The sequence below is a fragment of the Vanellus vanellus genome (assembly GCF_965231255.1).
Source record: "Vanellus vanellus genome assembly, chromosome: 8".
Lineage (NCBI taxonomy): Eukaryota > Metazoa > Chordata > Aves > Charadriiformes > Charadriidae > Vanellus > Vanellus vanellus.
This window is the reverse complement of record NC_138913.1, coordinates 27,107,735-27,130,992: the sequence shown is the minus strand read 5'-3', so window position 1 is coordinate 27,130,992 and position 23,258 is coordinate 27,107,735. Positions and strand designations below refer to the sequence as shown.

Genomic DNA, 23,258 nt, shown 5'->3' with positions numbered 1-23,258 from the left:
TGTACTCCTCCGGAACAAAGGTAACTTTCTTACTGACATCCCAACTGCCAGTTATCCATGCAAGAAGAATCCTGCTCTTGTAGGCAAGCTCAGCAGACAAAAACATTTTTAGAGGGAGAAGTAAAGAAGCAGAGGCACAAAATGCCGCTCTGCTGTCTTTCTGTAGCAAAAGGGACAAAGAAATAGCAGCATTATCCCCCTAAAAGAGATAGGAACCTTCTTACCACTGGTAAAATAAACTGTTCAGAAGGTCACTTGTGGGCTACACAGCAATACACATTTGAGCTACCCAAATACCAAAGTAAAACAAAAGAAAAAAAAAAAAATCACATGGTTTTCAACTCTACAAAAAAAGTCACAGAAGTATCAGCCCTAAGTGCTGCATAGAGCACCCAAAAAGGAAGCGCCCAGAATCTGATATTCAGTCTTCCTGAGCAGTCGTGCTAACCTTGATTCCAAAGTCCGGATTACTTTAAAAATGATCTATCACACACCACAGAAAAACCCATCAGCTGCAGCCCTCTGCTCTCCCATAGCAGCCACCCTTGAAGGCTCTGCCGTTCACATGGAGGATCAGCAGACGTGAAATACTGCTGTCTGTCTGACGTCAAGCACTTGCTGGGAGCTGCTGGAATTTCTAGTGGTCAGCCTGCTGGTCTTCTCTTGAACTTTCCGTCCTGCTTTCACAAAAAATTAAATCCTTCAAACAGAAGATAGTATTTCTTATGAAAACCAATATATGTAGATCTCCAAAGACAGAACTGATTAATATGAAAAAAGCACTGAATAAAGAGGAAATGGACAATAGTAAACAGAAAATTAACAATCGGCAGCTTTTCAACATACCAAGTGGTCCACACATACAGTCTCTTAAGCAATCAACAGACAGCCCCCCAAAAAAACAGAAGATGTTTTATTGTCTAAAGTATTGCAATACAACAAATAAGTGATCTGTACAAAGGACACAATAGAGCAAATTTAAATACAATCAGGAGAAAGAAGTTCCCATATTCACAGTCCTCAGACAACATCTTATACCAGAACCTGAACCAACAATTTAAAGATTCACTAAAAAAACCCAAACAAGTTGTTAAAAAATTTAAAGGTCTCCCAAGAGTCTATGGGTATATTGTCTTACAGCAGAGATCATGGGGTATTCTGTGAAGGGTCACAATGGCATCTTATTGCCCTCAATGCTGATTTTCACTGCATGGGCTGATCTGCTTTTTTTCCTGATATCTGTGAATTTCCGCATCTGTTTGTCCAGTCGACTCACCCCTTTCTTAGAGGTCCCCTGGAACTTAAAAAATAAAACTAATAATTACCACTGAAAAAAAGCAGACGTCCCAGAGGTTTAAGAAAAGCAATGCATGCAAGGTTAAACCTGCAAAAGGGAGGTGATGAAGCAACTGGTTCCAGGTGGGGGGTGTGTGTGTGTACGTATGCGCACACGTGCTCATATTCTCTCCCCACAAAGTGGATAAAATGGTTCCCTCGATACACGCATTGCATATATGGAGGTAGTCACGCTCACAAACACCACACAGTAAAGCTTTCACATTACAGGGATTAATAACCACGTTAGTTGTTCACACACTGGCTGAATATACAGTTTGGAATAGTTTTGTATCTATATCGGCTGTTTAGTGTCAGCAATACACTGCTCTACGGTGTCACACATAGAGGCTTCCTGCGGGGGAAGATTTTTAGATACAAATACGAAGTAACTGAGGTGGATTGAGTTGACAGATCCAATTCCGAACAGCAATTTATTTTAAAGGTTACTTATAAAGCAAGAGATTATTGGGGGGAGGGGGAAAGGAGGTGTAGGGGGAAGCAAAAGAAATGCCTAAGCTGACCATACAAGTTATTAGAGGAGTTACTGCATTTCATCTCTGTATTTTAACTGTAAATTGAAAACTGAGACGACACAGCAGTTATTTTTCACAGATAAAATACAGTGATTCAGAAAAGAAACGCCACTGAAAAGAAAAACAGCAAGGACCTTCCAATCCATAGCCATTACTTCCGAGAACGCAATTTGCTCTAACTATAAAGAACAGAAACAGTAAATTACGGGAACTTCACACCTTTAAAGTCTGGGAGAAACGGAGGTATCCAGAACATGCTGTTTAATATCTGACAAAAAACATCTATTAGAAACTGAACCTCTCGTTCCCATCACTGAGGAAGGCGCTCCTGTCACACTGATTTTAAATAAACTTTATTCATAAAGCTATTCACTAGTCATTGAAATTATGTCTGGAATTTCACAGTGATTTTTAAAAAAATATTTTTTTAAACAAATAAATATGAAGTTCAAACTCAACAGTTATCTACCATTTGTGCTAGGCTCTTCCTATCACTATTAGTTTGTGGCAACCCTGCTCACAGAACTGAAATGAAGACTAGAAATTGTCAAAACATTGCCCACATTGATGGATGTCATTGACTGATCTCCCTCCACCCTGCATTCACAGTGGGGGATTCTTCTCCCAGTAGTCCACAGAGGTCTCATTCTTTGCCTCCCGTCAACCACCCCCGTTAAGTCTCACATCACTCAACTTCTTGAAAAAGTAGGTGTGAAGAATACCTTACTTTGTACCAGTAAAACATCAGCCATAGATATTAGTATCCAGTGACATAAGGTCTTATACCGAGGGCTAAGAACTCCTGTGTGTCAGTTCAGGTAAACCTGGAGAACCTAATTAAGTCGGAACAGCATTCAAAACCATAGGTGGTGCAAAGCTATTTTTGAGTACAGGTATTTTCATTTAATACCTTCATACCCTAAAGCTGTCGAGGCAGGTATCGTGGCAGATGTTATGTGCTACAGCCTATTTTTTCCTGTACAAGTTCCCTTTTAGGTCACAGTACAGACATGAGAGAATACGAGGAGAGTTTTCCAAGTTTAAGTTAGGGTGTACACACTCCTTTCCTGTATGTGCAAACTGCCGACAGCTGAAGCACATGCACTGGTCACACCTCCCTTGAGGGATACCTCGCAAACTTGGGGAAGGCAGAGTATCATGGCTACAGGGGCATCCTGTTGCCTTCAATGCTGAACTTGATGGCCCGATGTACTTTGCTGAGTCGTTTCTGTTCAGCAAACCGTCTCTTGTGTTTTTCCAAGCGACTAATACCTCTCTTAATAGTCCCGGGCTAGAAACAATATCTCAATTAATGCACAGAAGGAGAGATAACAGCAGAAAGCACAGTAATTATTACTTCTTCCATTTACATGTGTTCCACCACCTATTCTGCTTTTTAAGTAAATTGTACAAGGTAGATGGATGAACCAAACAAAGCAAGGCAAAGGCCTCTATTGGAACTGTTAATATTTACCAAAACCTTCAAGTTTTCCCAAATGGGAATATTATCAGAAGAACATGATACAAAATCTGGGAGAGGTATAAAAATATCAGCGACACGCTTATTGAATTGCAGCACTTTAGTTCAAAACACTCTAAAATAAGAGGCCTGTAATCAGATTCTTATCCTTCAGAGAAACTCTAGAAGCATTAACATGAAAATCTCTTTTTGGTAAGAGAAGAAACAATACCTGAGTGAGAGTATTTGATGAGCTTAAAACAGCCCACTTGATAGCAGAACTTAGTATCTACTCAAATTAGAAGAGACACTTAGAAGAACCACCCTATTGTGCAGTAACGACTGCAGTAATGTGACACATTCCCAGGCTTAATCAGAGGCAGCTTAGGCAGAGTCACTAAGCCATCCCCACACCACAGTGCTTACCCTGGAAGACTCCATCTCCACATTCCACTTCGGCCTGACCACATAGTCCTTGTTAGAGGGCATTGGCACCCTCGCACGGGCACAGAACCCAGGGTCTCCGGGTCTAAGAGCCCTGCAGAAAAAGAGATGTGACTCTTAGAGACAAATCCTATACAGAAAGAACTACAAGCAATATAGCGTGTTCTACCTGTGAAACACACTGCATAACCGTTGCTTCTAAAACCTCAAAACCCCCCTGTAATATTGTTAGTACCATTAAAATACTTTTTTCTAATAAAAATTAAAAAAAAAAAATCCAACCTACTTTTCCTCCCCAGTTAACACTTTCTCCAGGTCCCTGCGGGGAGTCTGACCGCCAGAGCTGCAAGAAAAATGAAATTGTATAGGCATCTATACACAGAAAAAGACAGTACTTTTAAAAGACAGTCAAGTGTGGTAAAAGAAAAGAGAGAAGTCATAACTTATTATCCTTTTATTTCCCTTAATATTTACACACCACTTTGTTTCTCCTCAATGGAGTCTTAGAAAGAAAGAAGGATTTCATGTTTCTGCATGCTACTCCTACCTGCTCAGTCTCCTTCGCTGAGGCATCTGTTCCAAATCTCTCTGTTCCCTCTCTTCTCTTGTCATGCCTTTGTAATTTGAGGTAAGGCCAAAGATGGGTCGAGACCATTCATCTATTAAAAAAAATTTTAAAATATTGGTTAATGAACACTAGGCCTCTGAAGTGTATCTCCAAACCATTCTGGTGAACAAATACAGCTTTCAAAGTTTATGGCAAGTTTTTATGCTTCCTTTAACCCAAACAAATGATTTTTGAGCTCTTAACATTTCAAGGCAAAATCCAGCCTTGTGGAGACTAAAAGAGAGCTTTCATCCATGAAGTCTCTTTAGTGCTGTTGCCTGCTCTTTTAGAATCTCTCTCAGCTCTTAGAATACTTAGTGTCAGGAACTCCTGCATACCAAAGTGAGTATTATTTTAGAAACACGCAAAATAGTTCCTGAAGAACAGAACAAGTTTATAATCAGTTTACAGTCATTCAGGATGGAATGCACTACACGTAAGACTACAGCTGTCTAAGTAGTAAACTTTTAGTCATCCAAGATCTGTCTAAAGTCCATGGAACAAACAGTCTTCTGGCAGCACCTTCCTGACTTAGTAGCATATACATGAGGTCTGGACAACTAGACAAGAAAGTCTAGCAAAATAAATGCCATCCTCTGGTTTAGAACAAGAATGAAAGAAACAGAAAAATGTGCATGCAGAAATTAATGTATCAGCATTTGTTAAGAGCTCCGCAAACAAAGCACTGAAATGGGTTAGTGAGATTCTGACTTTGCAGAATTAATTCTACTACAGACAATAGCAAAAAACATGCAACAGAAAGACTGATGCAGAAATTAAATTTTCAGTGAACTCTCACTGACACAAGGCGAAGGGAGGTTTACATACTGATTAGCTTCCCTGCCATATCCTTGTTAGGTCTCGACTCTTTGGGGTGTTTGTAGAGGTACATCACAGCTCGTCCGATGCCACTGTGCTTCAGGGTCTCTTGGCTCACACTGGGCAGCTGCAGGATAAAGGAAAAGTCATAAAACAGCAAGAAATGGTGTCTGAACATTAATGGTGTTATTGAACTTTGCAAGAAGACCAAAAGCCACCTTCACAATAAGCTTGAAAAAAATTAGTATTTTTCACTGTCCCACTAGGAATTGGTTAAAGTATCAAGCACCAAAATCTAGAAATTTGCCTTAATATCCTTGGGTTTTATACACAAAATTAAGTTTCCAGAACTATTTATTCCAAATGGTCTTTTGCTTATATAACCCAAGAATTGAGTTACTGCCTTCAAAGCATTCATTTTATAAAGATAAAAACTTACGTGGCAAAAATATTCAAGTAATCAGCTTAGCTACAAACACTAAAAGTCTACACTGAGTATGATGGGCTTCCCGGTGCACCGCACACTTTAATAGGCCAGAAGAGAGAACGGACCACCAGAGAGAAAAACTGAGGGATACACAGCAAGTGACTTCACTAAACCAATAAACGAACAGCTCGTCCAACAGGGAACTGCACACTTTGCACATCAACCTGAAACAGGCAGGCAAGGCCAAATAATCTAAATTCAGACAGAACTCTTGCAAATTCTTAGCAAGGAGAAATATTTCTAGAGCTTCAGTCAAATAAAGCCAGCTAGCAGTGCTGCAAGAAAAACTGCACTTCTACTTTACTGTCAAGACTATGCCATGCTTATTTTATGAATATGGCAAAGACATTAACGTGACCAATAACAGTGTATGAGCCACTGAGAACGATGGATGCTAAGTGACTAAGCAGTTCAGATTTATCAAGAATATAGAAATGCGATAGCACACAGCTCCCTGACAGAGGGTACAGAACTTCATGTGTGTAGTTCACTTGAGACTCAGAAATGCCTTCTGGCCTGCCGCTAGCAGAGCTATTTGCTTTGTTGTGAACATGGGCAAAATTTTTGTAACAACAATTGAGTGCCTGAAGTTCCCTAGACAAATTTTGTTCAGCTAGACAGTGTATCAACAAAGAAAGACTCATTAAAATGATGCAACTTTTAAACAAACCCATCTATTTTGCAGTTTGTTTCCTTCTGTATTCCACTGCATGGCCCATTGGTAGCAGTCTACAGTACGTTTATCACCAAACATTTCCCTAAAGCACATGATGGTAAAACCATGGAGAAGCCACAAATCAAATATGGTTAAAAGTCAGTTTCAAACCTCTTGCAGGATCTTCAGAAGCTCCTCTCGTATCTTTAGCGCCGGCAGACTTCGGTCTGGAAGAGGAGAAAGCCACTCTTTGATGGCAGACATAACACCACTATCGATGAAAGTTTCTTTGAGGTCCTGCCTAGAAAGTTTAAAGTAAAAGTAAGCCACAACATCATTTAATACATCAAAATCCTAAGATGTGATGTTTCTTCAGCACAATAGTGCATTTGAGTTTGTCTCCTATAAATTAACGGGTAAAATCAGGTAGAATTCTAGGTTTTTGAGGGGACCTAGCTCCAGCATTTACTTGGAAGAAACAGAAGTGTTTCACTGCATACTCAGCGAAACTGTAATGTCACTCTATGAAATCTACCAAATTCCCAATATTCCCCAAGATGATAATTAACTGGGACAATGACAACTCACTTTTTAAGATGCATAACTACAGTTGGTAGCAAAGTTAATTTCTTCAGTGCTGGTTTCTTTTGTGTATTCAGCTGTCGATCCTCCTGTAGGGAGTTGAAGAAGTGCAAATTAATCAAAAGAAATCAGCAGCTCTCATCCCTTACAACATTTATAGGAAAAGGTTAGTCTATCAAACAAGAAGTGCGTCTTTGGCAGGATGACACTAAGTTTGTACCCTGCTCTATCTTCTTACAGCCCCAAAACACATTGTATAATGAATTCCCTTAAGAAAGGATTCCCCCACCTTAGCCAACATCTTCCTTAAAAGCATCACATTAGGAGATTCCCCCTAGAATTACATGTTTTTCTACTTCATGATTACGGTATACTGCAACGAACTGGAGATCTGCAGAGACCTCCAGGCTAGCTATGCATAGCTAACCAAGCAACTTTGTTAGTAAAATCTCACCTGCACAACAGAAAAACAGATAACCAAAAAAAATAAGTAGTGAGAATATGGATATTCCTTTCACCTAAGAATGTAACTGGATAACCTCAAACTTTAGGATGAAGTCATGTGCGAGCATATAAATGTGTATCATGTGCTAAAACAAAGTCTGGGTTTCAAAGTGACTATCATCCAAGGCCATAACATGGTAATTCCTTTCCACTCATCTTAACCCACTGAAGGCTCTTTCTGCACAATGTTTTTTTTCTTGCAAGGGAGAGATTCTTCTAATGCCCTTCTGCCCCTCTTCATGCCCCAGAACCATTTGACAGGCACGTAATAAGAGAACTTAAGACACCACAGTGCTGGAGATCAGCTCTTCCTTCTCTTCAGTATTTCAAACTTTATGGCTTCATTTGAAACATCTGGCAATCATCTCAAAGACCAGGAAAGTCTCAGTTGTCTCTCAGATCACTATCTCGCTCAGCCCTTCCTCCCCAAACACATTATCATTCTTGTTCTCAGGAAGATTCTTTAGTGTTATTTGTAAGATTTCTCTATCTAAAGTTCCCTGTACGTTCCCTCCCAAATGCTTATAATGAGTTTTGCAGTCCTGTTAATTAATTTGATTGCTACTGCAACAAAACTACAATCACAACACAAGATACCTGACAAAAGACAAGACCCCAATAAACTGTGCACAGTAATGTATTAAACATGACTCCTTGAAAAAGGCAGTCTGCCAAAAGAACTTCCCATAATTCTGTTGCTCTACCATCATTTATACGACAGTATTGTCATTCAAAAAGTTTAGAAAAAGGTTCTTCTCAGGAACAAACACTGAAGTACTACATATGCTAGTAACTGTATGATGAAATTAAAACATAGTCGCTTTCTCAGTGTTTCATATACTGATTTATATATTTTATAGAACATGTATTTATCCCTTTTTATAGGACAGGTGATCTCAGCTGATCAAGGTTTACCAGGTCAACTAATTTTAATCTTTAAAATGAATAAACATTTTCTCCAAATTTTAACAGAAGAAATGTTTTTAACTCAGAATAGTAGAGTAACATTTAAAACAGTTATTTAGATATTTGAAGCTTTCCATAGTGTACAGATTGCTCCTCCTGAGTACTAGCCAGACTTCTGTATTTTACTGATCACAAGATTTTCCCATAGAATGGAACCAGGCTGTGGAGCCTAGAAAACTCACCTCAGCAGCTTCATTCATCTTCACAATCATAGCACTGACCACGTCATCTGCATCACTAATAAAAGTTCCACCATCACGGTTTCGCCTACGTTTGCCACTCATACTCTTCTTTCGTTGCAGCATCATGTCAAAATCTGACATGAAGTCCATACTGAAATGCAAGAAGAGAGTTTGCCAACGGTCAGAAGAGGGTCCATCTTACGGTCTTTCGAGGAAATGATTTTGTATTTCTGCAGCATAACCTTTCAAAAATTCGCCAATAAGCAACAAGCATTATGTCTCAATGTCCCCATAAAATAATTAGTTACCCTCAGTATACAAACTGGGGAACTAGTAAAAGGCTTCAGTGGCTCTGAAATGCCCTTAGAAGTCTACAAGACCTTGCTGAAATAGCTAACAACACACACACATGTAATATACAGGGTTTAAAACATGCTAAAGCTGTCACTGAAGCTGGCAAGGACTTAGCTTTCCTGTACCTGCAATACACTGCTCTGATGCTACTGGAGCAGACAGAAGTTTTCTTCTTCTTTCTTCTTCAGGAGACATGCTGATGGCATGTCCCTTACCAGCAGAGAAACACACCTGTGACTCCAATGCTGAATTGCTTAGAGTTAGATGTTTGTTTGCTTAGATGTTAATTGTTGCAAACCATGAAATTTTTTTTTGTTTTGTTGCAAACCATGAAATACTATTCTTTGAAGCAGCACATATAATCTGCTATAGACTGCCAAGTGACTGAACTGTACAAGCTGAGAGAGGACCTTCTGTCACAGTTTATGAGAACAAACTTTCTGCAGAAACATAGTCCCATGCCTTTATAAACGAAGAAGTCTATTCAGTCTTTGGAGGAGATCTGTCACTAAAATCTTGCATTTGCTATTAACAAAGGAGTACGTAACACCTGACTTACTGCTTCCCTCTTTTGATGTTATCATCAGAATCCGATTCATCTGCTGTCTCCTTCATGTCTGCATCACCTTTCTCTTCATCCAAATCTTCCTGGTTAAAACCCTGATGGGTAAAGACAGTGCAAATCAGTGTATGAATTAAGATTAAGCATCTACTCAGGCACCTGACACTGAAACTGTAAAAGCTTCAGATAAGTCTGCAGAGGATCTACAAGAGGAACAAAGGCTTCCTAGTTCCATCTGTGACCTTCACACCAGTAACTCTCTCAACAGAAGAGCCGTAAATGTTACTTAACCCAAAGACTATCTCAGTAAGCCCAGCAAATATAAAGCTTCCCCAATACAGCATATCCTTGAATGAGTTCAAACCTAAAGAGTCATTCTGGAGTACCTTCCCATGAAGATCAGATCTAGCAAGTGAATAAGAGACATAGACAATAACACTTACTGTAAATTCCTCTTCTTCCTCATCACCAGATTCTCCAAATATATCTGCAATCAGGTTCCTGTGAAGGTAACAGTAACGTTTATCTAGACTGCAACAGTGAGAAGTGCATTTTCTAATGATTTTGCATTTTCTATTGACTGTGTGGAGATCCACCTTTCATTCTGTCGTCTACTACTGACCTTCTTCACACCACCAATGAAGGTGGACAATCATTCTCTGGTTGGGATTCATCCCTTCTCCACTCGCAATCAGTCATACTATCGGCAACCCTGAAGGAATTCATATTCCCAGAAGCACTTACTCTTGTTCATTTCCGGATTCACTGTCACTGCCAAACAGATCTTTCTCTTCTTTTTTCTTCCCAGCATTCTCTTTTCTTTCTTCTTCTTCTTCTTCCTCACTATCTGATACAATATTTTTCTTCCTTTTCTCAGACTTCTCTGAAGCAGCATCACTATCTGATTCTTCAGCATCAGAAAGAATTCGTACTTTTTTTGCAGCTGCCAACAGAAAAGAGCATTACTACATGTCCTAGTAACAGAGCTAACAACTTGTACTCTCAACAAACTATTCTCTCAAATTTGATTTGGACAAGATGGAAGCTGACTAGCCTTCCTACACAAAATCACTGCCATTTCTTAAAAAACACATCAATTCTAAAATCTATTTTATTCAATCAATAACTAAAGTTTCCATACACTACACCTATCCATAAAAACTTGTAATTTCAAAACTGACTCTCACCCCCTGTACATGAGAAAAATGGAGGAAAATTGACTACAGAAATAACAACAAAGTAGAGAAATGACTAACAGGAATAATTGACATGACAACATGACAGCATAAAGCAAGATCACTGCAGTAGCCTTCCCTTTTACTTCTATTAGACCTATTTATTACTCAAAAGTATATACGTTCACACAGAAATGTACGTAGAAAAATAGCCTCTACAAACGCAGTTGTGCTCTTTATACAAATTTGCTTTATGGTTTTGTATTTATCTTAGATGCTTTCTTCACACAAAACCAATGATTTAACTCTAACACTACTGCTTGCCATATCACATTTTTATTTTCAGACTATAGTTCCTTACGTGTTTTCTCATTGTCATCCTCACTGTCAGAAAGGATAGCTGTTTTCCTCTTCACTGTCTTCTCCTCCTCTTTCTCTTCTTCATCACTGTCTGATATTTTTCGTCTCTTAGGAGCTTCCTCTTCACTGTCAGAGCCCTGAAATCCTTCCCTTATGTGTTCATTATCTGAATGATGAGAATCATTCTGCACCTCCTCCTTCCTGTCCTCCCCGTCACTATCCTCAGACTCTATTTCTTGTTTGTGTCTGGAAACATCCTCGCTTTCCGAGTCACTTGCCGGCTGTTTGCGGAGTTCCTCACTCTCTGAGTCGCTAGCTGGCTGCTTTTGGAGCTCCTCGCTCTCCGAGTCGCTGGCTGGCTGCTTTTGGAGCTCCTCACTCTCCGAGTCACTGGCCGGCTGCTTGTGCGATTCCTCATTTTCAAAATCACTACTGTGATCCCTGTGGGGCTCTCCATTTTCAGAGTCACTTGCTCGATGATTTAAGGCATCTTCATTTTCAGAGTCACTTAAATGCCGATTTGGACGGTCCTCAGTATCAGAATCACTGTCTTTCCTTCCACGAGCTGCTTCATTGTCTGAATCACTTACATTGTGATTTGCAGGCTCCTCATTATCTGAGTCACTGTCTTTTTGCCTTGGGATATCTTCATTTTCAGAGTCTGTCATATGAGACTCTCTCATTTGCCCATCATCTTCTCCATCACTGTGTTCATTCTGAAAGAGAAAAATAATCTCAGGCAACTAAGAAGAAAACCCTAAAAAAATAAACAAAAAACTTCCTGAATTTTTGCTTGTCCTTCCTCCAATTTGATTACCCAAGGTACTGCAAACAAATATTTTCTATAAAGAAATAATTATTATACTATTTGCATCAAAGGACTATCAAATACTTCAGATCAATAAAATATGAAGAGATCAATGGAAATCTGTCCATCCCACAGCTCAATCATATTTTGGAAATGGTAACAGAACTTAAAAACCACTCAAATTAACATATCTAAGAAGGGTCCAGTTCCTCGAGGATAAATGCTTAGTGGTTTTATTTGAAAAAGTCAGGCCTTCAAAGTGGTTTAGTCCAAATCCCCAGTAATAAGGCAAGAAACAGTATCTCACACTTGTAATTTTCTTTTTCTTAAGAGCTGAAACATATGTTTTTTGTATGAAATGTATTTTACTGAAACTGTACATACATTACTTTCCAAGTGAAGCTCAAAAGAGCTTGTGCCCTTTCCTTCTTTGCCAAGAAAACTTATTTAAGAACACATAAAGACCAATGCCTACCAAAAAACAGGAATAAAGTTTTAGTCAGACCTTTCAGAGTACTATTGTTAACAACTTCTGTGTTTCAATATGTAAGAATACAAGAACAACTTCAACGCTTCTCTCCCCTAAGCCGATAGCTCCCATGCCTAAGGTAACCTATGCACAAACACAGCAATCTTTAAACTTTAGAAGTGAAATACAATCCTTTATGTCTTTTTCTACTTGGCAAAAAATACTGAGCCACATGCTCAATTTTTGGAAAAATCTTTCACAAGCCACCTGTCAATATCATTACTGGCAACATCTTGTTTTATCTTTCCTACAACATCAAATTTCTATTTTGGGAAAAAAAATCTCAACTGCATTTACCTGAGAAAATAACATTAGACTCTTGAACACTCATTTCATTAACTCAGTACACCTTTCTCAGTCACTGTCACAACAACCCCATTCTCAGCTGAAAATAACAATACTGTAAAAGGACCTTCTCTTCTACACACTCAACTCCACTCTTCAGCCAGGCTTTCCTCAGGGGTGATTTTGTCACAGCTATAGACTCCTTCCACTAATATATTTGCAAACTTAGTATTTATTGTCCTAGGAGATACGTTAACACCTATATGTCCTGAAGCTTCCAGATTTTTTTTTTGTCAGCCATTTAATTTCCTTGGAAAGACAGACATATCTATTTTTATTTTCTATAGTCATTCTACTCCCACATTCAGAGCCACACAAAATAATGCAGGTGTATCTATCCTACACCTACAACACACAATACTATTAATCTTTAAAACGTATGACTAAGAAGGAATTTTAAATAAAATTAATTTTAATTGCTCTTAGGAATGACTCCCTCCAGAATTATATAAGTGGTAAATAACATTGCTTTTTAAGATTTTGGACCTTACACATTTATTCCCTTGGCTAGCACTTGATAAAACAATAACTTCTAAATTACTGCAGAATTGCTAATAGAAAGTTACTGCACAACAGAAAAAAAAAAATTGTGACTACATAATTTTAAAACATGCGCTTCAAATACAACTTCACTATTTCTGTGTTACTTGATACTAGCTACAAAACAGCTGCTGTGATAATCTGAGAGTAATTTTCTTTCTACTGCTTGTCCCTGTCTCTACAGTGATGCTAGTCTTTTGAATCATGCCGGTGGTATTATTCAGTATTTCTCATTTCTCCTTAGAGAAAGGAAACATGGTTCTATTAAAACCTGAACTTGGAATTTTAAAGAATGAAACATGAAGATTACAGAATCTTAAAGAATCCTGTAACGTGAAGTTACAAAATTGAGGATGCACAGCTGAGGAAGACCATATGCATGCTCAAATGCTCTCAGCTTCTTACAGGTTGGGGTTTTTTTCTTACTTTTTTTTTTCTTACAAAAAAAAAATTTGATTGCCCTCTCCTGCCCAGTATCTCCCACATAAACTAACAACATGTGTACGTGATGTATTTTCTCTGACTGTATTATTTAAGATTAAAGAAAGCTGCAGCTGCAAACAGAACTAGAAACGCAGATTTTACAGCAGTGTTACAGGTAAGGTCATTGAAATCCAGACATCTATGCTCAAACTGATGGTTATAACAATATAAATTCTTTAATCCTTTTTCCTACCATTTAATTTTTGGTGGGTTTGTCTATATTCTCTTGATTTCAGATGACTAATGCTGAAAAGGTAGTGTAATTATGTCAGGAGCACTAAGGGATTTTGCTAAACAAAACCAAGGGAAACAATACAAATACTCCTGTTTAAACTATTAGGCTTGTCACCTTCCAGACTGCCAGTCTAGAAAGTGTTTGGTGAACAAGTAAACAAAACTAAAAGCTAACTGAATCCATAATGATTCTTAAATGTTTCTAAGGTCAGAAGTGTGGCTGCAGGTTATATATCCACCTATTTGGAATATATTACTAAATTACAAGGAACTTTCTATGCAAAATACGTGGTAAGAAGTCATTATAATTACACAGCATTATTACTGAAGTGCTTTACAGTATCTTGAATCTCTAATCTGTTACTGCAAACTGACAATCACTTTTGATAATGAAGATATTTGAGGATTGAAAGCAGACATGCATCCTAATTAGCTCACACTGTGATTGTACAGTGCTCTGTACCACAGAATGCCAGTGGTTACAGCCGCTGATCTCTACTGTGATATATTCACCTACAGAGGAACCACCTAGATAATACAGGTGCCCCTACACAGACTGGGCAGACAGGCACCATCTGCACTAGTCCAGAGTCTGGAAAAGCTCAACCAGCGCTAACTCTAAAAGCACAGTTATATACGTCAAGTCAGTAAACCCAGCAGAGAGATGACATGCACTACCTCAGACTCAGCACATTAATGTAACTGAGCATCTTCCAAAGCAGAGCTGACTCGCTCAGAGCCTACACAGGACAGGCCCCGTCCACAGCCATCAGCGCAAAGGTCTTCTGAATACAATTAATGAATCCGTGTATGTTTTGGAATATACTTGATACAAGAAGTGGATGCAACTTCACAGCAAGATGACTAAACCCTCTAGGATAGTCTCCCTCTGCCCTCGCCTTTGGGGTTTTTTTGGGTTGTTTTTTTTTTTGTTTGTTTGTTTGTTTGTTTGGGGTTTTTTTGTTTGTTTTTTTGTTTTTTCCTTCAACTAGCTTGTCTCCAAAAAGATGTTTTCAATGAAATCAAGTATTCAATTTTGGAGTTCCTTTTCCAAATATTTACTTAAAATACAAGATCAGACATCCTCAAAAACAAGTAGGTCTCAGGTACTTGCTACCGCATTTTTCTCTAATTCCTTTGCTTTCTTTTCTTCCTCCTCTTTATCTATAAACATTTTAATTGAGATGTCCTTATTTTTTTTTAACTGAAAGAATTCTATAACATGAGGCTTTAGTACAGTATAAAATAAGGAATACATCAAAATCAAATTTACAGTGTTATCCTTCTACATAAAAATTTCAGTTAGCAAGTAGTTTATTGGATCAACATACAGCCACTTTTAAGAGGTACTACTTTGATAATGTAGTAAGTTCAACAAAATTGACCCATCCACTACATTCTCATGAATGACAACTGTTAAACTGAGGCACACGTAACCATCATAAGCAGATCAGCAAGTTTCTTTTTTTCAGAATTTTAAGGTATTTGTATATGTTTGTTAACAGTCACAGTCAAACCATAACTTAATTCATGAAGACAGCAGCAACTTGGTGAAAGCGTAAGAGTCTAAGTTATTGAAGATTTCCATATGAGCCTGACTTGTACAAACACTGTAAACATGATTCCATATTCATTACTGTACTAAAACTATGTGTTATCTAATTCTATTTGTCTAAAGCAGAATCAGTAAGGACATCAAGGAAAACATTTATAGATAAAGTGGGATTGGGGGAAGGAAAGCCAGAAAAGAATTGTGGAAAAGAAAAACCCACATACCTGAGACCTACATAAGTAATTCCTCAGGCTTCCCCTTTTCTTTTAAGTTAAGAACCTGAAAAAAAAAGTTTGAAAGTTTAAAACTTCAATTCTTTACATCTGTGTTCTAAATTAGAGACGAAATAGTAATTAAACGGACTTAACTGATTAGGCTGTCTCAAAGGTTTTATTACCTTTGAGTGTCATTCCCACCTATTCCTAAAGATGAAGGAAATAAGAGGATGAGAGAATATTTCAGGTAAATAATATGATGAATCACTGAAAGCTACTCCTTTCAGAGACAGCTGTTCCACATCATTGCATTTTGAGTTGCATTTTGAATTTTATGTAGGGAGGTCTAAAAATGTAAGACCTCATAACAAAACAAAATACTCAAATGTTTATGATTTGAACTGAATCAAATAAAGCACTAAAGCTTGAAGGTTCCATTTACTACTGGACAGAAAGGTGTTTTAGTTCGGTTGTGGGTTTTGTGCTTTGGGTTTGTTTTAATGACAGAGGAATATTCAACAGCCATCACAGAACAAAGCCCTTAAAATAATGCAGACACATGAAGAGGATTAGTTAACAATGATAATAGATCTTCAGTGTGTCTTTCACATTTAAATAACCAGAAAGTACTAGGACCTAAGTAATAGTCAACTACCTGTTCTTTAGGCCAGATTTCCAACTACTTTGCCACAGTGAGTAAAATTAAAATCCCACAGAAGTATAGAGTAAGAACAAATGGCCAAGTTTCCGCACACAGCAGAAAAAGCTTATTATTGTAGCAGCAACATGAGTCTCGATGCACTCATCACCCTATTTTTTTTTTTCATCAAAACAGAAGTACTAAATCCCTTTGAAAGACTCTCCCATGCTGAAACACATTCTCCCCCACACCGAAATCCTGATTGTCACAGTAAGAGATGCTGCCTTGCACCAGAACAATTTCTTCCATTGTAAATATCACAGAATCATAGAATCATTAGAGTTGGAAGGGACCTTAAAGTTCCATCCCCCCTGCCAATATCAAGACCTTTTAAAAAATAAGAAAATCCAAATCTGCTTTACACTCAAATTCAAATACGTGCTAAGAACTTTCATTTATAAAAATATAAAATCTTCATCTACTTTCTAACTCTGAGGGAAGTATGAATTCAATAAAGGGATGGAGAAAAAAAAAGATTGCAAGTTATACCACAGCAAAGTTGAGCTGTTTGACACATCAGCCTGCTACAGCATATCACATTATGCATGTTAAGCAATTTTTAAAATGTATAACCACTGGAAACCCAGAGTCAATCCTGATCTTTACATAAAGTGCAACAAAATATGCAGAACAGAATGAAATGGCTTTGATTACAGTTTTTATGAGTACCAAAAAGTTCTCCATAACATAATTTTTCTAGCAGAAGACATAAGTTCACAGGCCAAAACTATTCCTTCCTAGTAAGACCTGATGTAATTCTATTTCAAGCCACAAAAAATTCCCCAAAATTAAAGTTAACTACAAAACTGTCCTAGAAACCTAAAGGGAACCTTTACTTTTACCAGAATCTCTTTACAACCAAAACAGTCAATCCACAAGTTAAGTGACTCTCCCCCAAACACAACCCTGGATCAAAGCATTACCAGCCTTTTCATGATGTAAACTTCTCCAAGGAAGAACCTCTTCAGAGGAAGAAGAGATCCCATTTAGGAACCTTAACCTGCTCCCGTTCCACATGCAGACCTACTCCTTTGCAAACAACAAGATGAAAACATAGCACAAAATAGACATGAGAGTCAATGCTCGCACCTAAGAGGAAAGATGGAAGAGCACTTATTCTTTGGTAAGGAAATCTATGCCTCCGTAATGTGTGGTTTTACATTACTGTGCAGAATTTGAGGTAAAATTCCAAATTCCTCATAAACCAGTCCTTAGAATTTCAAACCCAGACAGTTTATCTTCTAGCAATTGAGTATAACAATATTAAACTTCTCCTAGTACAAAGCTGTGACTGCTATTACAACAATCAAGAAAAAACATAAAAAGTACCCTATCCTGCTTATTGGTCAAGAGATTATCTGACACGCTTCCTTCTGGAAGTTAAGTTTTGCCCGATGGGACCCTGAAGAACAATCAAACACCTAAGAGTCAGTTAAACGAGCAATGACTCTAAAAATTAAAAAAATAGATAAATAAAAATAATTAATAGAGCAGTAATCTTTATCTAGACAAAGTTCCAGTAGTACCTCTGAATGGTGCCCTACACTTCCATTCTCAGATCCAGAATGCTGCTCATTTCCTTCATCTTCAACATCAGATCCTGAATCTCGTTCGTCTTGCACTGGAGTAGCTCCACCATCATCTGCTCCGAAGTTAAGAAAAGAAAAGTAAAACTCAGTGATATCTCCCAGCGTTTAAAAGAGCACTGACAGCGAACAGGGAGTGAACAGAGCCCTCACAGAACACGGAGCCAGGCAGTGCTACAACCAATCTCTTGTTCTGATAGCGCACTAAAACAGAGAAATGGAGGGTATCTACTGCGAAGATGTAGAACAGAATCAACCCACCACAGACACCTCTCGAAGAGACCACAAAACTACTTAAAACATGCACGCAAGCAGTGACAGATACACCTATCAAAACACCGAACTAATAATAAAGCGACGGCCGTGCTGCGATCACGGCAGCGGACCCGGCCCGGCCCGGCCCGGCCGATGCCACCCCCGACCCCTGCGGAGACGGCTGCCGACTATCGCCGGGGCGGAGGCGCCCGGCCCGGCCCGCGCACCCTCCGCGGAGCCCCGGGCGCGACTCCGCCGCCGCTACGTGACACAACGGCGAGCGCGGAGGGCCCCGGGAGCCGCAAGCGGCCACGGGGCGGACAGGCCAGGGCAGGGCGATCCCCGCCGTGTCCAGCACCCTCCCTCACAGGGCCCAGCGCCCCGGGCGTCCCTCCCGCGGGGAACTCTTCCGCGCCGCTACCTGACTGATCCCCGCCGTAGTACTCGCTCTCCATGGCGGGCCGCCGGCCCCGCCTCCCCGCCGAGGCCCCGAGGGCTGGCGGCGAGGCGAAGCCCCCAGCGCACCGCTCGCCGCTAGGGCCCGCCGCCTCCCGACGCCGCCCGCCTCACACAGGCCCAAAATGGCGCCTCCCCTCCGAACAGCCGGTAGCCGCCGCTGCGCATGCGCTGAGAGCGGCCGCCCCCTTCCCCCGCGCGCCGCTGGAGACGGCTGCTCTCGCGAGGCTTCCGGGGGGGGTGGAAGGGACGGGACGGCTAGGGGGCTCAACGCCCCGCCCCGCCCCGCCCCGCCCCGCCGTTAAGGCGTTTTCCCGCAGTTTAATGTTTGGAGAAGGTGAGTTCAGGCTCCGGTGGTGGAAGGGTGGAGGCTGTTCACTGCTTCCTTGCAGCGCCTGATTTAACCGCAGCAAACAATAAAACATTTTTTCCTCTCCCTAAACATTTTTTTTGCCTTTTGTTTTTTTTTTTTCTAGAAAATAGTTTGATACCTGGCGTGCTGGGGACATCGAAGGAGCCTTTTGAGAAAAAAAAGAAAAGATATTTTGGACCCTTGCATCAACGTGGGAAATGAACAGCTGTGCAGAAGTGTAAAACGGTCATTACTTTAATGAAGATGTCTCCTTGTGTGAGCCATGTGGGAGCTTCCACGAGACGAAACCCCAGAAAATGTGAGATGATTGCTGAAACCCACAATTGCCAGAAAGTTAACCCGCATCTCCCTTTGGCTGCCCAAAACGCTTCCAGTACTGATAAAGGATGGGAGATCAAAAGTTTCACCTACTGTCTTGAACAGAAAAGGTTTTACCCCTTTAATAGGTGAATGTGTCTGCTCCCGACAACTCAAATGAGCGAGAATCAATGCGAATCTCTACAAGAGGGCGGCAGAGCAAAGCCAGGCACACGTGCGGGGGCTCGGGATGCCACCATGGGAGCCAAGTGCTGCTTTAGGCTTTTTTTGCTTTTTACGGTGCTGCTGTCCAAAGGCGGGGCCCGAGGCTAGTCGTGGAAACTGAGGACTAGTTGTCTTAACAAATTTAGGTCTGACTGTCCTCACAGAAGCTGCGGTTCAATCTAGTTCATGTGTGGGTGGTTCCTCCAGATTTAGCCTTCAGGATCGACCGAAAGTTAGCCCTGAACTGCCCTGTAATTGCTGCTTTCCGGAGTAAACACTGAGGCAGAGCTGTCGATGTCTTTTTCAGGAATTGTCGTCTTCTCTTTTAATAACCTCTATCCTCTGAGCAGGTGCATTATTCAATTATTTGGCACACCAACGATATGTCAGTAGAGGATTACTAGGGATGACTTCCGTCGTTGATGCGTCATTTTAAAATGGAAAGCCTAATAAATGCATACGCTGCTGACCACCTGCCTCTCCTCTTCTTCTGAGGCGCACAAAACATCTTCATTCTCTAAAAGGGCACAGGTTAACGCGTGACAAAGAGAAAACTGTTGAGGTTTATTTGTGATATTTCTAAACAACAGTGATTCTTATAATCCTACGTGCCACACTCTTTTTCAGGGATGTCAAAATTTAGGAAGTGGAGAGCTCTGGGCAAAACCAGTCATTATTTCTTCTGTGCTAGTGGCACTTTAGAAGGGATGGCAGAGAGGTTAAGCCATTATTAACTAACACGCTCCAGCAGCAAGCGCTGCAGGGAGTTCAGCATACCATGCTAAATACAGCTGAACTCTCTGAATTGAGTCATTACTCAACATCTTCTTCATTGTTTCGCTTAGAAGGAGAAATTGGCAGTGGAGTCACATGTTTCTTGAATATAATCCTATATTCTTAGGAAACATGCAGAAGCCCCTTTTTTTCCCCCCTGAAAGCAGCATACATAAAACACTCAGGGAATCTCCCTGTTTACAGCCCTGTAGGTCTTTTCCTGATAGCCCTAAAGTTCCCTTAATGATCCTCAGGACCACACTCTTAATGGTATCGTGTCCTTTTTTCCTGCTCCTATATGACTTTTACTGCCTTTAGCTTTTTGCACTGTGTAGTTTCACTTGGATCTTTTCTGGAAGGAGCAGGCACACGGGCTAGTATGCGATAGGAAGCTCCCGCTGTTTCACTTATTTGACTTCTGTAAAGAAATGTAATGGCTTTTTACAACTGGCTAAATAGAAGGCAGTATAACAACTTCAATGTGACTCATTACAACACAACAAATAAAATTCTCTGCAGACAAAGCGCTAAGGTAGGAAATAACAAGTTAGGAGTAATGTAACAAAAAATAATGGACAAGTGGAAACAGAAACTAAAAAAAAGACACTGAATAATGTGTACCAATGTACCTGGAAATTGTACCAAGGCACCTAGAAAACACAGAAGTCTATCACATACTAAAGTTCCAAGCAGGAGTATGATTTATAAATATATGTCATATTCTGCAGCTGTGGCAAGCCACTGTCCCAAATTCCAGCTGCACTGAGGCTGCATTGATGAGAGAACAGAGAATTTCTGCATTTACTGAACATGGAAGGAGGCATAGAGGTTCATTCCTAAGAGTTACAAATTCCCATCTTTTTGAAATGAAACCTCCTAACCCCGAGCCTGGTCTTGTGACATCCCACATGTGCCGCACATCAGAGGGTGCACCTGTGTCACCTGCAACCTCACCCCAGCAATGCTGAATAACTGGACATCCCTTCTAACAGCTATTCTGCAAGTAACACGTGTGTGTGTGTGTGTGTGTGTGCACTAGCATGCACATTGGTGTGCACGTCTTTGTCCCTCTCGAGCCAGAACTTGGCACTTACTGGCCTGTAATATACTCTTGTAATACCATCTTGGCTGCATCCCAAAAGGAAGGATGGAGTGACACTCAGACCATAATGGGATTGCACAGTGGGGAAGAATGACCTGCCTTCTCGCTAGCAGAGTAAGCAGCACCCACTTGGTGTGTGTGAAGGTGTGTAATGACACAGTTTCCCGAGCCCCACGAGTCTGCCTCTCTGTACAACATCATGAACTGGCTGGAATGAAATAAGCCTTTCCCTGAGGGACAGAATGCTCACGACAACCAAGGGATGCATTTGGAAATCCTTTACTGGTATGTACTTCTTATTTAGTTTGCTTTGCTCCCTGCAGTACGCCTTTCCGAGTTAACAGACATCAGTGACTTAAAGCTACAAATCTGCTTAGAGGAAGGGAAGGAGGTTAGCGTAGACAGGAGGGCTTCTGAATGAACAGTTTAAATTGCAAATTGTTATATGCAATCCACCTTCCCTCAGAAACCTCAGAAAAAGAACTATAACATAAAATGATGCTTGGCATCTAGGGCTCGGTGATGCAGAAATGACAAGGCCGCTTTGATTTAACTGGAGAGGAAATGTGAGAGGTAGTGCCATGTGCAAATTAAACCCTTTGATCCTGACATCAATCTCTTAATTAGGAAGCTGTCAGGAAGAGGCAGTTTTGTTAACACATGTCTGTCCGGACAGACCTATTGCTCTGAACAACAGCAGGATTAAATTCACCGGGGATTATCCAATTCTAATTTGCTGCATTTCTCAGTGCACTATTCATCACCTAATCATGTCTACAAATGTGTCTGTGCCCTGCACAGTCCCTCACCAAACTATGTCTCCAGCAGCAACCAGAGTTGCTCACTCCTGGCAAGCTCCTGTCTCTCCCCAGTTGCATAGCTCCATGATTTCTCAAACCTGAGCTCCTCCTATTCACCCACAGCCACTTCTCTGAAGAAGTCTTTAGCAAGCCACCTGCTCATCTCTCATTAGGTACATATGCTTTACAAAGCATCTAGGCTGCTTCCGCTTGGTATATCGAGTCTCTACTCCTTCAGCTTATGTTTTCTGGCTCTTGAGAGGAAATCCATCTCCCTTCCAATGCGTATTTCAGCCATACAATGAGTTGTGCTTTTCTTTCAGATTACCTTGACTTCCCTGTGTCTCCATCTCCTACAGTTTATATACTGTACTAGGACAGAAGTACTGTAATTCTCTCTGAAATATCACACTCACTGCATCTTGGTCACAATTGTTAAAAAGTTACATATTTTCAGAATGAGATTCTCTGCCCCAAAACACACTCTGTTTGGAATTTCAGCAGGTGTCTTTCATTTGCTGAAGAAATACACATGGCACTTTTTTCCTTGCAGTCTAACTACACAAAAAACTTTGGGTTTAGATATCTGCATTGGTAGTATAAAGGTATGCACCTTGATTTATTTGCCAATACTTGACCTTCATTTAATAAAATCAGTACTTGAATTTTTTTTTAATCACATACAGCATATAGACTTCTTCTAAAAACTATTATATCAGAAATAAAAGTCTGCTAAAGAACTAATTTGAGGCAAAATCCTTGCATGAGCATTATTTGCGCAGTTAGAAACTTAAAGAAATCTCTCCTCTCTGCCTCGTGGTTTCCTGCCTCTCTCTAAAAGTCTCTGACCCCTGAAGGGCCTTAGCTCTATTTCTGCACCTGTATCATAATTTCTACTATAAAACTTAAACAAAAACCTCAGGTAAGGAGACTAATATCAAACACAAATCTGTAATG

General features: G+C 40.1%; 1 protein-coding gene across 5 annotated transcripts; it reads right to left on the bottom strand.

Annotated features, from left to right (window-relative positions):
- Positions 1-894: 894 nt before the first annotated feature.
- On the bottom strand, positions 895-18,852 carry IWS1 (interacts with SUPT6H, CTD assembly factor 1). 5 transcript variants are annotated; one of them, XM_082487428.1, is made up of 15 exons: positions 18,696-18,852; positions 17,960-18,075; positions 11,029-11,743; positions 10,237-10,435; positions 9,936-9,993; positions 9,490-9,590; positions 8,577-8,727; positions 6,931-7,013; positions 6,514-6,643; positions 5,210-5,327; positions 4,319-4,433; positions 4,061-4,117; positions 3,757-3,868; positions 3,002-3,162; positions 1,162-1,300 (listed from the first exon to the last, which is right to left on the bottom strand). In XM_082487428.1, exons 1-14 carry the CDS (start codon positions 18,727-18,729, stop codon positions 3,034-3,036), a joined length of 2,118 nt encoding a protein of 705 aa, XP_082343554.1. In that variant the 5' UTR covers positions 18,730-18,852; the 3' UTR covers positions 1,162-1,300; positions 3,002-3,033. The 5 variants fall into 5 exon arrangements, with proteins under 5 accessions (XP_082343552.1, XP_082343553.1, XP_082343556.1 ...); XM_082487429.1 differs by having other exon boundaries at positions 4,322-4,433; XM_082487426.1 differs by lacking the exon at positions 3,002-3,162 and having other exon boundaries at positions 895-1,300.
- Positions 18,853-23,258: the final 4,406 nt, after the last annotated feature.